The sequence below is a fragment of the Schistocerca americana genome, chromosome 1 (genome assembly GCF_021461395.2).
Source record: "Schistocerca americana isolate TAMUIC-IGC-003095 chromosome 1, iqSchAmer2.1, whole genome shotgun sequence".
NCBI lineage: Eukaryota > Metazoa > Arthropoda > Insecta > Orthoptera > Acrididae > Schistocerca > Schistocerca americana.
In genome coordinates, this window is record NC_060119.1 from 89,525,822 (window position 1) to 89,538,626 (window position 12,805).

Here is a 12,805-nt window from a genome sequence, read left to right on the forward strand (position 1 = left end):
CGAATTCACTGAACGCTTCACGCATAGCCCTCCTTACGCTAACTTTGACATCGTTTAGCTTCTGTTTGTGTGAGAGGTTTTGGCTGCGTTTAAACTTGGAGTGAAGCTCTCTTTGCTTTCGCAGTAGTTTCCTAACTTTGTTGTTGTACCACGGTGGGTTTCTCCCGTCCCTCACAGTTTTACTCGGCACGTACCTGTCAAAAACGCATTTTACGATTGCCTTTAACTTTTTCCATAAACACAACATTGTCAGTGTCGGAACAGAAATTTTCGTTTTGATCTGTTAGGTAGTCTGAAATCTGCCTTCTATTACTCTTGCTAAACAGAAACCTTCCTCCTTTTTTTATATTCCTATTAACTTCCATATTCAGGGATGCTGCAACGGCCTTATGATCACTGATTCCCTGTTCTGCACATACAGAGTCGAAAAGTTCGGGTCTGTTTGTTATCAGTAGGTCCAAGGTGTTATCTCCACGAGTCGGTTCTTTGTTTAATTGCTCGAGGTAATTTTCGGATAGTGCACTCAGTATAATGTCACTCGATGCTCTTTCCCTACCACCCGTCCTAAACATCTGAGTGTCCCAGTCTATATCTGGTAAATTGAAATTTCCACCTAAGACTGTAACATGCTGAGAAAATTTATGTGAAATGTATTCCAAATTTTCTCTCAGTGGTTCTGCCACTAATGCTGCTGAGTCGGGAGGTCGGTAAAAGGAGCCAATTATTAACCTAGCTCGGTTGTTGAGTATAACCTCCACCCATAATAATTCACAGTAACAATATGCTACAGTTCCTGCAGTCGTGGAAAGAACTGTTTCGTTTTATTTAGTTGTGGATTAATAGACTTAAGCAAATATAAGAACTAGCAGTTATGTTTCCAAATTTCTTTTAGATTGTCTAACGAAATGTGTCTTGTCATTCATTCTTTCAGAAGTGTGTCCCACCAATGAAGCACCTACTGCTGACACTAATATTTTGCCTCTTTTTTCTGCCCAGTTGTGACTTCATTGGTATTGGAAAAGGGATAACCAACAGGACTATTAAAAGCATGTGTGACACTGAAAAACGTGGACGTGAGACTGTTGTTCACCGTTTCAGCGCTCTGGTGTAATTAAGTGAAAATGAACCCTGTGTATTGAGTAATATAATTTCATTCTGAAATCATTTCCGTAAATTGTATTTTCAGATCCTTATTTTGAACTTAATGTTCTTTTTTGAAAATACAATTATTCCTCCCTTTCTGGCTCTTATGATGCTTTCGGAGCATCACCATCTGGAACTTTGCTATCATTTCACATTCGGGAGCACGTATTTTTATTCTGCAGACTAAACTGTTGTAAGATCAGTTTAATGTAGAAACGAAAGGACACAATCAAAATGTCATGCCTGCAGTTACTTCCCTCCCAGGTAACACATAGCTGCTCAAGATTATTTTGAAAGCCAAATTTATATATGAAACGGTTACTGCTCCTCAAACATTTACGGCGAGACACAATAATCGCCTCCAGTTTCGGTATGTGCCATAGGATCATTCCTACCCTAGAATTATATAAAAGTCATTGTAAATGTTGGCATCTTGTTCTTCGTACGTATACAAGCTGAATATAATTGTTAATGATCACGGAAACGAGATTTTTATGTCCAATGACCGCAAAAATTGATGCATAATGTTCAGTAGTTTAGCATTAGTCCTTTCTGTAGAAACCCCTTGCTGCTGTAATGAGCTGATCATTCTATGACATGAATACAACAACAAGCTAGCCAGTAACACCTCTCCGGATTGTCAGTCAAATTAATGTCAATGACGTCTGTGTTGTCAGATTTAAGGACTCGGGGAAACAACTATTTCAGAAAGCAGACCGGATGTCAAAGGATCATTTGTATTATGTCCTTGTTTTGACTGTTGCGTCCTTCCCTTGACAGATTTTATCAAGCTGTAATTTCGTTGTACTCAACTTGCAATTTACATTCCACGTATTGGGCGCCGCCGATCTGTAGCCTGTGTCACGTTTCGTAGGCAAAATATTTACGCCTTTATTTCTTGGGGAACAATCTTACATCTGTTGTACCTGCTCTGCCGGTAATGGGAACTGTTGCGTTCCTTTCCCATACTTCATTTCAGTATCTAGGAAGATCTCTTACTGGTCAAAGAACAAAAAATGCATGAAATCGTATGGGACTTCACTGCTAAGGTCAGCAGTACCTAAGCTTACACATTACTTAACCTAAATTATCCTAAGGACAAACACACACACACCCACGCCCGAAGGAGGGCTCAAACTTCCGCAGGGACCAGCCGCACAGACCATCACTGCAAAGTCTTAGACCGTTCGGCTAATCCCGCGTGGCGTCAGTCAACACATTGCTGATGTATCAATTAATTTTACGGTAGATCGTTATAGTGTTATACAGGCAAGAACCCTACGAATTTACTTTCATGTTTGGCATATTGTTTTCACTGAAAGATACCGCAGAAGCTTTCGGTTTTGCTACTACAGAAACCCATCTACGGTATCTACCAGCCTCTTAATACCCTCAAACGAATAATTTTACGATCCGGAACGCTACTTTTTCAGACGACGACTGAAGTAAATATGAAATGACTCGGTAAAACAAGCTATGTGCTCTTACGTTGGTGCCAACTTAACTGGACATATGCTATTCTAGGGATAACTAACGGGGGAATAAAATTGTGTACAATGCATCCTGGAAGTTAACCCTTCGTTAGCCTATTTCGTGTTAGCTATCCCTGGATTTAACCCAACACTGTACAACTGGCACTAAGAAACAAGTTTGATGCAAAACACTACGCAAGTGATTGTACCTTCGCCTGTAATGTTTCGTTACCGAACAAGGAGTGTGTCTTCCAGACATTAAGCGATCTTCAGTAAGCAACTAACAAGCCGGAAACTAGTTCGAAATAAAGGTCAGTAGAACAAAAACAATGTATTTATTACTCAAAATTTAACTACACATTTGTTCTCCCATGAAATAAGTCGAAGAATCCGTAAACAACCAAAAAACACACTAAAGAAACTATCAGTGTAATATATAAACACATGCTGTGACATGCTTGGGGTCACGCCACACTGCCCACAGACCTGTAAACTAGTAAATAAAGCTATGCAGACACGCAACCAACTCCTAAATTACCGAAATAATGTCAGTACAGACATGCGAACTGCACATCAGTGTATTTCACTATTTAGAATCTCACACAAAATCGATTCGTAAACTGTCCAAATAATCCATAGCAAAGCCTACAGACCTGCTCGCAAAATTATGGAACGGACACATACAGACACGTCCACTGGACCGCATTGGAGGCTAGTGGAAGCCCGTGCGAAGTGACGTGGGCGTCAAATGTCGAGCCACCCACAGGTGCCCATTCAGGTCCGTGAAGCATGAGGCGGCGGCGGCATCCTTTTCATACTCTACACTTGAGAAATTCCTCTCAAAATACTGTATCACCTAGGCACCGCGGCAGACACTCCAAGGGCGTGGGCCAGCTGACTCCATCTAAAAGACTCCACAAACTTACTGTCAACTTTAGAACTCTTGCACTCTACACACATTCAGTTAACATAATGAACACCGAAACAACTACTAAATCCTCAAACCATATTGCATGTCAAATACAGTGCTTGAACAGCAGGGAAAAAAATCCAGTACACCAACACTCAGTGCATGTAAAAAACGGATCCGAACTATCATCAACCACAGCTATCAGCACCAGCCTGTATGAGCCAGTGCGGGAGCGTGTGTTCTACTAGTATCGCATGTCTGTCTATGCACCAAGTCATCCTCTGGGCTACCCCCACATGTGTGAACCTTCTGCCTGTGGTCCAGGGAAGACCTAATTGCCTAGCGACTCCCCATCGCGGAGACTGCAGTAACCTTTACCACAATATCCCATGGTCCTTTGCTCCTCGCATTCCTAACGGAACATGCGAGCTGTGTCCAGCCATGCCCGAGTACCCAGCGTGGCTCACGCTCCGTGGTGGAATGTTTGTCCTATCAGTATACCTCTCAGAAACGTTAGACGTTCACATAGCTAAAAGCCTCTGCACACTTGTGTAAACACCCTTAGTCATAAAAGCATTTTCATATTTGGAAACAGATCACTGAGCAGAGATTCGGGGCGATTCAGAACAATTACAGAAACAGAATTCAAAGCACTGTTATACAGCAGAGAAATCGATGTAATGAATTTTCGTTATCCTACAGCTGCGGGTCTGGAGATGTCCTAATGCCACAGTGGCGGATGAGTGATGGGGTCCCCGCAAGAGATGGATGGTACGCTTCAACTTATCCTTGAAATATTGCGTTCTCAGAACTTTCCGTACATACCTCGCCTCCATTGTGTTGAAATCCGTTTGTATAGGGACGTAGGAGAGTCTACAAACGTTGTCTTGTAAATGAATCAAGCATTATGATTGACTACCGTATTTACCCACAGAATTACTGACGCCCCAGTGTGGAAGCACCATCTATATTTCCTTTTTCTTTCTGCAGACAAGACTTTCAGCAGCGAAAAAGCTATTTTACACTGATCACCACACTGCAGCGACAATTGAATCTTACAAACTGTCCTACATATCGCCATACATGGAAAGACTGCTCCTCAATTACACTGCTTTCCCACCGAGGACATGAAGTTGAATATTAGATCATTAAACCCATCTCCAAGGCAGCAATATATCACCGTGTACCGTGTCGATGCAGTAAACATACAATTCGTATTGTATGCCATACAAAAATCACCCCTTTTGCATCATTAGTACAAACACCGGGAAGACAGACAGCACCATAGATATACTCGCGGCACTACATATCTCCCTGCGAGGTTGGCAGCCATCCACACCAGATGGGTGGCCACAGCACCCTCAGCGGACCCAAGTCCCTCTCAGAACTGTTCTACAAATTCAGGCTCACTTCCCCTCGGCACAAACGCGTTACTGTTTCTGGTCCAGACCTGCTTGTTTGCTTTTCTAAACTCATCTCCAGACACTGGGATTACAAGACCAGATGTATTTTCACATGGTTTGCCATAGAATTAAACCATTTTCTCGGTACTTATCGTTATCAAGCACACAGCAGTAGCCTACCTATCGCTTATGCTGTAATTTACAAAGTTGAATATCTTCGTTGGTTCTGTATACATGGGAAACACATTGTATTTCACCTGCTAGAGGCACACATGACAATCCATGTTTCTCCATTAAATAAAGTCGCGAGATGTGCGGAAGCGAAGAGTCGAACAATTTACAGAAGCAGGAATAATGGCCCATCGCAAGCATATGTCCACATTGAGTAAAGTTTCCGCGCAATCACCAAAGCTAGACAACACATCGATCGTCTAGAGGATGACACAGATAAGTCATCCACATTAACATTTCCCATTAACAGTAGGAGTCGTGCGAATCATTCACCCATAGGCCACCTACGCTGCACGCATAAACAATATCATCCAAGGACATTACACTCCTATGTATTTTATGCCTGCACTGACTACAAAGGTTAGGATTGTAGTCACAACTGAATCACTTTCGACAGTGAGTGAAGTATCGGAAATACGCAATGCTAACGGCTGTGGCTGTGGAAATAGAAATATCTTTACCGTTCTTATGATTTGACATACTCTTCCCTCTGCTATCACAGTATTCCACTGTCATCTCATTTGCGCATGTCTGAACACAAACATCTTATAAGCCTGATGCTCAAGGTGACCGTATCATACATCCCATACCACTACTACTGAGTATAATGCTTGATCAGTAAATGATTCCACAGAATACAAAATAACACTGGGAGAAAAATCAGCGATGGGTGGACATGTCAAGTTTTTCCTGTGAATGCTGTGCCATGTCTTAGGAAGAGAGGTTTTATCAGCCGGGATTGGGTTTATCAACTATTATCACAAGCGGTATTGGGTTCTACAGATGGATAAAAGTATACTTGTTAAAAGCTGTATCGGCTTTATAAATCCACGTATCATGTTACCTACGAATCACGTTGGTCTGGTACTGTACACACCGTCTATCACAGTTTCGATAATTGTCAGAAAAAACCACACGTCGCCGACGGTGCAACCTAGTGATACAATTACCTAATTTTGAAAGCCATTCAGCTAAGGTAAGTCGTATGAAACCGGTATTTGCAACTCCCTCACGCCGCCATCCATAGATATTTCTCCAGCATTTCTAATGCTTTCTGTCTCGATGCGATGTCAGAGATTCTGCGATATATCCACTGAAGGATAGGTAATGATTGATTGAGACGGATCACAAACAATAGTACATGGTGTGATGATTGAGGTCGCAAAAAATGCACACTAGGTTTTCCGATCTCTAGTGCTACACTTTCAGTAGAAAAGTGTTCTATGATTTAGAAGAAGTTTATTGAACTACGTACCTGCAATGTTTCTTTAAATGATTACAACCACTTTTCAGTCACGTTTCTGGAACCCCCTTACTGCCTAACGATCCACCTTTCTTGAACGTATATTTTACATTAAAATTCAAACCTCATTCTAGATAGCTCCCCCATTCATTGTGCAACTGCCTTCAATTATCCAGCCTGAAGTATTTGATCGCTCCAATTTAAATGGTTCAAATGGCTCTGAGCACTGCGGGACTTAACATCTATGGTCATCAGTCCCCTAGAACTTATAACTACTTAAACCTAACTAACCGAAGGACAGCACACAACACCCAGCCATCACGAGGCAGAGAAAATCCCTGACCCCGCCGGGAATCGAACCCGGGAACCCGGGCGTGGGAAGCGAGAACGCTACCGCACGACCACGCGCTCCAATTTAACTCTGAGCTGAGTATGAGCCGGGATGTATCTGCCACATTCCACACACCGTGTAGAAACGTGTTGAGTTGTTGTGTGATATGTAGGATCAGTGTCAAACGATACACACTCGTCCAGACAGAGACTATCTTTGACTGATCCCCCATGCAACACATGTATGATATAGTCTGAAGTTAAGCTGAATTAGTATCTATAATATTCATATACGAATCACAGTTCGTGTTTCTAAATATAGACACACAAACACACACCCCATCAGCTATCCCAGGCATTTTTCTGTGGATTAGCTGACCCTGTCACATATACCAGGCCGCTTCGAGTCAGACAGTATTGCTTTTATAATGAAGCTCGTACTGGTGGGCACACTAAACAATGCCATATTTATGCAGTATGTTTACTAACCAAGTACACTCGACACATTAATAACGTATAATAACGTATAATTTCAGTTATATTACTCGACTAGCAATTCAACTCTTATCTAAAATTGGAAACAGAGTTGAAGGATTCGATTCTTATCATTATTAGCCAGTCCGGTGCCCAAGTTGAAGATAGCAAAACGAAAGTAACTTTTAAATTAGTGAGCGTGACATTCTCGCATGAAGAACAGTATATACATCGTGATAAGTAGGTGTTGTGCCGTTACCCAGCATGCATTTATCATGAATCTCACCCTCTCATCCAACACACGAAGACCCAAACGACTCGACATTTAAGACCAGGTGAATGAAGTATGTACGGGAGGTGAAGGAACGGTCATGGAAACTTGCATACAATTAGTGGTAACTTCGGTTTGCTGCACAATCCGTGTACCTAGTTTCAATTCTAATATAATAAACTCTGCATATAAGGAGCTTAGGTTGAATCATGATCAGGATGGTTTTAGGAAGCATTATGCTCCCACCCCGTTACCTCAATTTAGACAACCTCATTTCAAGCTAACTACCTGACATTCCTACCGCATCCAAGATGCATTCCGTATAAGGACCAGGACGACCAGATGAAGACTAGTGTGGAGGTTCACACTTTCTACCATCACTCCATTTTTACATTAATTGTACATTGAGCCCACCGAGCATAAAGAATTCGAAACATGCGATACCATACACGTATAAAAAGAAAACTTTTAATACGTTCTCTGTACGTGTTGCGCCACGATTCGTATTGCGCGCCACGATTCGTATTGCGCGCCACGATTCGTATTGCGCGCCACGATTCGTATTGCGCGCCACGAGCTACTAGCCAATCAGAGGCCACGAGGAGACGAACTCAGCGGCTAAGTCCGCTTCAAGGTCACCCGCGGAGCTACGCGGAATAGAGGCCTAGCGGCCAAGTTGTAAGTGAATATTGTTTTTAATTTTAAAAAAAAATTTCACGTTATAGGTAAGGATGGTTCTCGGGTAGGACAATATTTATTGTCTGTAATACAACATACAATCACCATTGATCTTTATTTTACAATTTCCATTACCAATCTTGCACCACAAAAAAATATACTCATCAGCATTCAATTTCTTCTTCCTTCGACTACTCAAAGTAAATGGCATACTCGGAACAACTGTACCATAAGGCTGCTTAGCCAAAAGTCCTGTTGTCTCTGCTATACTCCATGTTAAAATATTTCCATCTGGAAAGGCTTCAAGGCTACCATAATCTGCATGGTTACCCCATACTACAGCCAGGGTTAGCCATGTACCACCTCCAAAAACTGCTTGTACATCACATGTAAAGTTCAAATCAGTGAAATTCACCCATCTGAAACTTGGCTAATATCAACTCCCGCGCCTATCAGGTGATGTGATTTGAAAGAGTTAAGAAAGTGATAACTGTAGGCGAAATGGGTACCTAGGATCAATGGTGGAGTCCGCGTAGTCGTGAGTATTACATAGAGGGCTAGATTGCTATTGTTAAAGCAATAATATAAATTCACGAATGACATAAGCTATGTGCCATTCTATCATAAATATCAATTTTTGTTAAATACATTAAATTCTATATAAGCATTTAAGTCATTGATGGCAGAAGTGGGGCTTACCCCATGCTAGCTCGTCGAACAGGGATTCACCCGACAACCTCCTCCCACATTCCTCACCATCCATCACCTCGGCTCTCGACAACAACCGTCCAGAGTCAGTCTGCGATCTGGAGCCGAGACAGTCTCACAGTTTTGAGTACCTCTTTCTCTCATTATGACGACTTCAATGTATATATTAATGCATATACATGTCTATCCTGAAAGACCTTTATTATGATTGTTTTATTTTATTCCAGTCAACCTTAAAAGAATCACTGATAACATCGGGTTAATTATCTCAATACAATTACATGATGCGGTGGAGGAAGAAGACCAGGAAGATATACGATCTCAACTGCAGACATGGTCGGCTTCACTGGAGGTAAGTAATCTGCTGGAGGTAAGTAATCTGCTGGAGGTAAGTAATCTGCTGGAGGTAAGTAATCTGCTGGAGGTAAGTAATCTGCTGGAGGTAAGTAATCTACTGGAGGTAAGTAATCTACTGGAGGTAAGTAATCTACTGGAGGTAAGTAATCTACTGGAGGTAAGTAATCTACTGGAGGTAAGTAATCTACTGGAGGTAAGTAATCTACTGGAGGTAAGTAATCTACTGGAGGTAAGTAATCTACTGGAGGTAAGTAATCTACTGGAGGTAAGTAATCTACTGGAGGTAAGTAATCTACTGGAGGTAAGTAATCTACTGGAGGTAAGTAATCTACTGGAGGTAAGTAATCTACTGGAGGTAAGTAATCTACTGGAGGTAAGTAATCTACTGGAGGTAAGTAATCTACTGGAGGTAAGTAATCTACTGGAGGTAAGTAATCTACTGGAGGTAAGTAATCTACTGGAGGTAAGTAATCTACTGGAGGTAAGTAATCTACTGGAGGTAAGTAATCTACTGGAGGTAAGTAATCTACTGGAGGTAAGTAATCTACTGGAGGTAAGTAATCTACTGGAGGTAAGTAATCTACTGGAGGTAAGTAATCTACTGGAGGTAAGTAATCTACTGGAGGTAAGTAATCTACTGGAGGTAAGTAATCTACTTCAGGCATCTTCACTAGACTGATATTTAATTACAAATAAATAACTCTGATCTAACGTTTTTGCTATCCGCAGGAGATCTCTCCCATTCAGACAGCGATATAGAAGAACGAATTGGTGTGAACACGTTTCAAGGTGGGTGCAATTTGTTTTTAAATCTCTCTTCTGAGTTAGTTTGCTCTTTATATCTTCCACAGAGCATACGATATCGTTTATTTCTAGGTCTAGGTATTTGAATTCGATAACTATCTACCCTCTGACCATCATTCTAGATCTTAACTTTCTTGCTCTCCTCATTTCCTCCGTACTTCCCATCACTTTCATCTTTCCTCGATTTAATCTCAATCTGTATTCTATGCCTCTTGAGATCTTCACTCCATTCAGCAAGCGATGTACTTCCCTCACACATTCACTCAGAATAGAATCACCGTCCGCGAATCTCGTTATTGATGATCCGACCTCCCAACCGTTCATTTTTGTCTCGATTACCGGTCCCTCAGCATACATATCAGCAAGGGTGAAGAATACATCAATCGCTTACTCGCTTTTATTTGATCTTATACATCGTGGATAAGTGCTATCACCCATCTTGGCCTACAGCTTACCCCTACTTCCTTACTATTTTGGGCAGTACACTATCTTATGCTACGCTCGCCTTTCCTAAAGCTAAGCTGATCGCTATGACACATACCTTTAAATTATCCAATCCATTGTCCTGCATATATTATATGTGTAAGCAGTTTAGTAGATAATCGTTAAGCTGACTGTGTATCAATGGTGAAAATGATCAGTTCATGCAATATTCGGTTTTATCTCGTCAGAGTCATACACTCTACAAATCAACACTAATAATGGAATGGTGATCATGTGATTTATTTTTAGAAATTGTCGTGTAGCTTAAATCTCTCATATATATACACCGAATAGTGCTTCGTCTGTCAGAGGACTAGCATTACCTCTATCAGGACATGTAACAGGTCACTGCTCTCCTAAGTCTCAATGCAAGTAGAACTCAAGTACTTTAGTGTATTAAACACTATAGAGGACAATAAAAAGCAAATGGAACTTGAGTACTGTCCTGTACTCATTTTTGTAATTTCATCTCTATGAATGGTCAGTTTCCTCAACAGTTAAGGTTGTAAAACCGCTTTATGAAATGGGAAAGGGATAAGGTAGACAATTTTAGACCTATCTGTAGGCCAGCCTTTTTTGCTGAATTTGTTGAAAAGGCTGGGTATGGAAGGGTAGCTGATCATTTCACATAATTTGCAGTCAAATGCACCAGTATAGAATATGCTGAGTAGCTCCCTACTGGTTCACCTCTTACATTAAGAGCAGACAAAAAATGTCATATACAGTACTGAGAAAGGCCATGTCGGGTCCAAGTGGGGGCACAATTAATGGAAGATCATCAAGGATTGGTGGTGGCGCCTAACATGTTCCTAATTTACATGAACGGCATGCCTTCTAGTACTACAAATCACTGCAAAATATTTGTTTGCCGATAATACTGGCTTGGTAGCAAAGGATGTTGTGTACCACACTGGCGCTGTTTCAGAACAGAAATACCTAATTATCCGCAATGGGAATATGATGAGAGACTGAACTGTTCAACTTTATACATGCTCCGGTAGGCAGCAAACTTGTGGGCAGCCCACATTCAAAATCTTGTTCGAATGCTTAATCCTGCAGTTTTTGCGATGAGAATAGTCTGTAAAGCAAGTATTTGTTCGACAGGGAAAGTACGTTTCGAAATTTGAAGATACACCTCCAAAACATAACATACGTCGGAGGTGAATGAAAATCAGTATTTTTGCCTCGAACAGGCGGTTTGGGGAGTAAGTGGGTTGAATTTCATAACCCTGCTCATGGTTCTCGATATTCAGACATCGCCCATATTTGTATCTGTCTTTTTGTTCATCTACACTGGTGTCCCAAATTGAGGGACGAACCCGTGTTTTACCATTTGTGTATGTTCACAGTTTCTATGATTATGTCGTGAACTAGTCTTCCATACGATCGTGTTCTGCACGAAACATGGCACTCCGATACACTGACAACCACGCCAGTGCTAACATCAGGGCACTTATCAAACCGGGTAGTCTGAGCCGGATGGTCTCACATCCACAGTCGCTGTGTACAGTCAGAGATGGTGCAGTATGGCACAGAGAAGACGCCTACCAGACACACTGTGGTTGAGGGCTGTAGCGAAAAGAGAAGCAGGACAGTCGCTGACTGATGCGACAGGAAGGCTTAATGTAAACTTTCTGTTTCTCTATGTAGCGACAGTTTAGAGAAACTGCGTCCCAAAAACCATAGCAGGTCTGTCCACGTGTGGTATCAGGATGACGACTGACTTTGACGTAAGCTCTCGACAGTAGCGCCATAGTACTGCACCGTAACTTGCATCCGACCTTGCAGCATCCACTGGACATGCATGGAGCCTGAGGGAGTACAGAACACTTTTGGCGAACTGGCCTTTGTTGTCGGAGAACGTTTAGAGTGGAGTCGTCAACATGCCATCAGGACAGTGTAACAGTGGGCAAATTTTCTTTTCAGATGTGTATCCTGATTTGGTCTGGACAGTGATTCTCAACGCATTGGTATCTGAAGGGAACGTGGAACAAGATTTCGGACCAAATAATCGTGGAAAAAGACGTAACCAGAAGGATTCTTAGTGTTGTCAGAAGCGATTATGTTTACCACATGAACATCTCTTCATGAAATAGTGTGTGTGAATAGGCAATGCTTATCTGCTGTCAGGAATTGCGACGAGATCTTAGGTCCTTGTGTACTGTTTCTGAATGGTGGTGCAGGCCCAATCAATGGACGATACTGATCGACCTCATAGAGAAAGAGCAGTTGATTTCTTGTAAACAGTAGATATTGGACGTATGGCGTGGCTTGCTTGCTCTCGCAGTTTGAATCCTA

At 41.8% G+C, this 12,805-nt stretch overlaps 1 protein-coding gene across 1 annotated transcript; it reads right to left on the minus strand.

The window, feature by feature from the left end:
• Nucleotides 1-9,126: 9,126 nt before the first annotated feature.
• Nucleotides 9,127-9,885, minus strand: LOC124599372 (early nodulin-75-like). Its single transcript, XM_047136076.1, has one exon. It carries the CDS (start codon nucleotides 9,883-9,885, stop codon nucleotides 9,127-9,129), a length of 759 nt encoding a protein of 252 aa, XP_046992032.1.
• Between the last annotated feature and the right edge of the window lie 2,920 nt (nucleotides 9,886-12,805).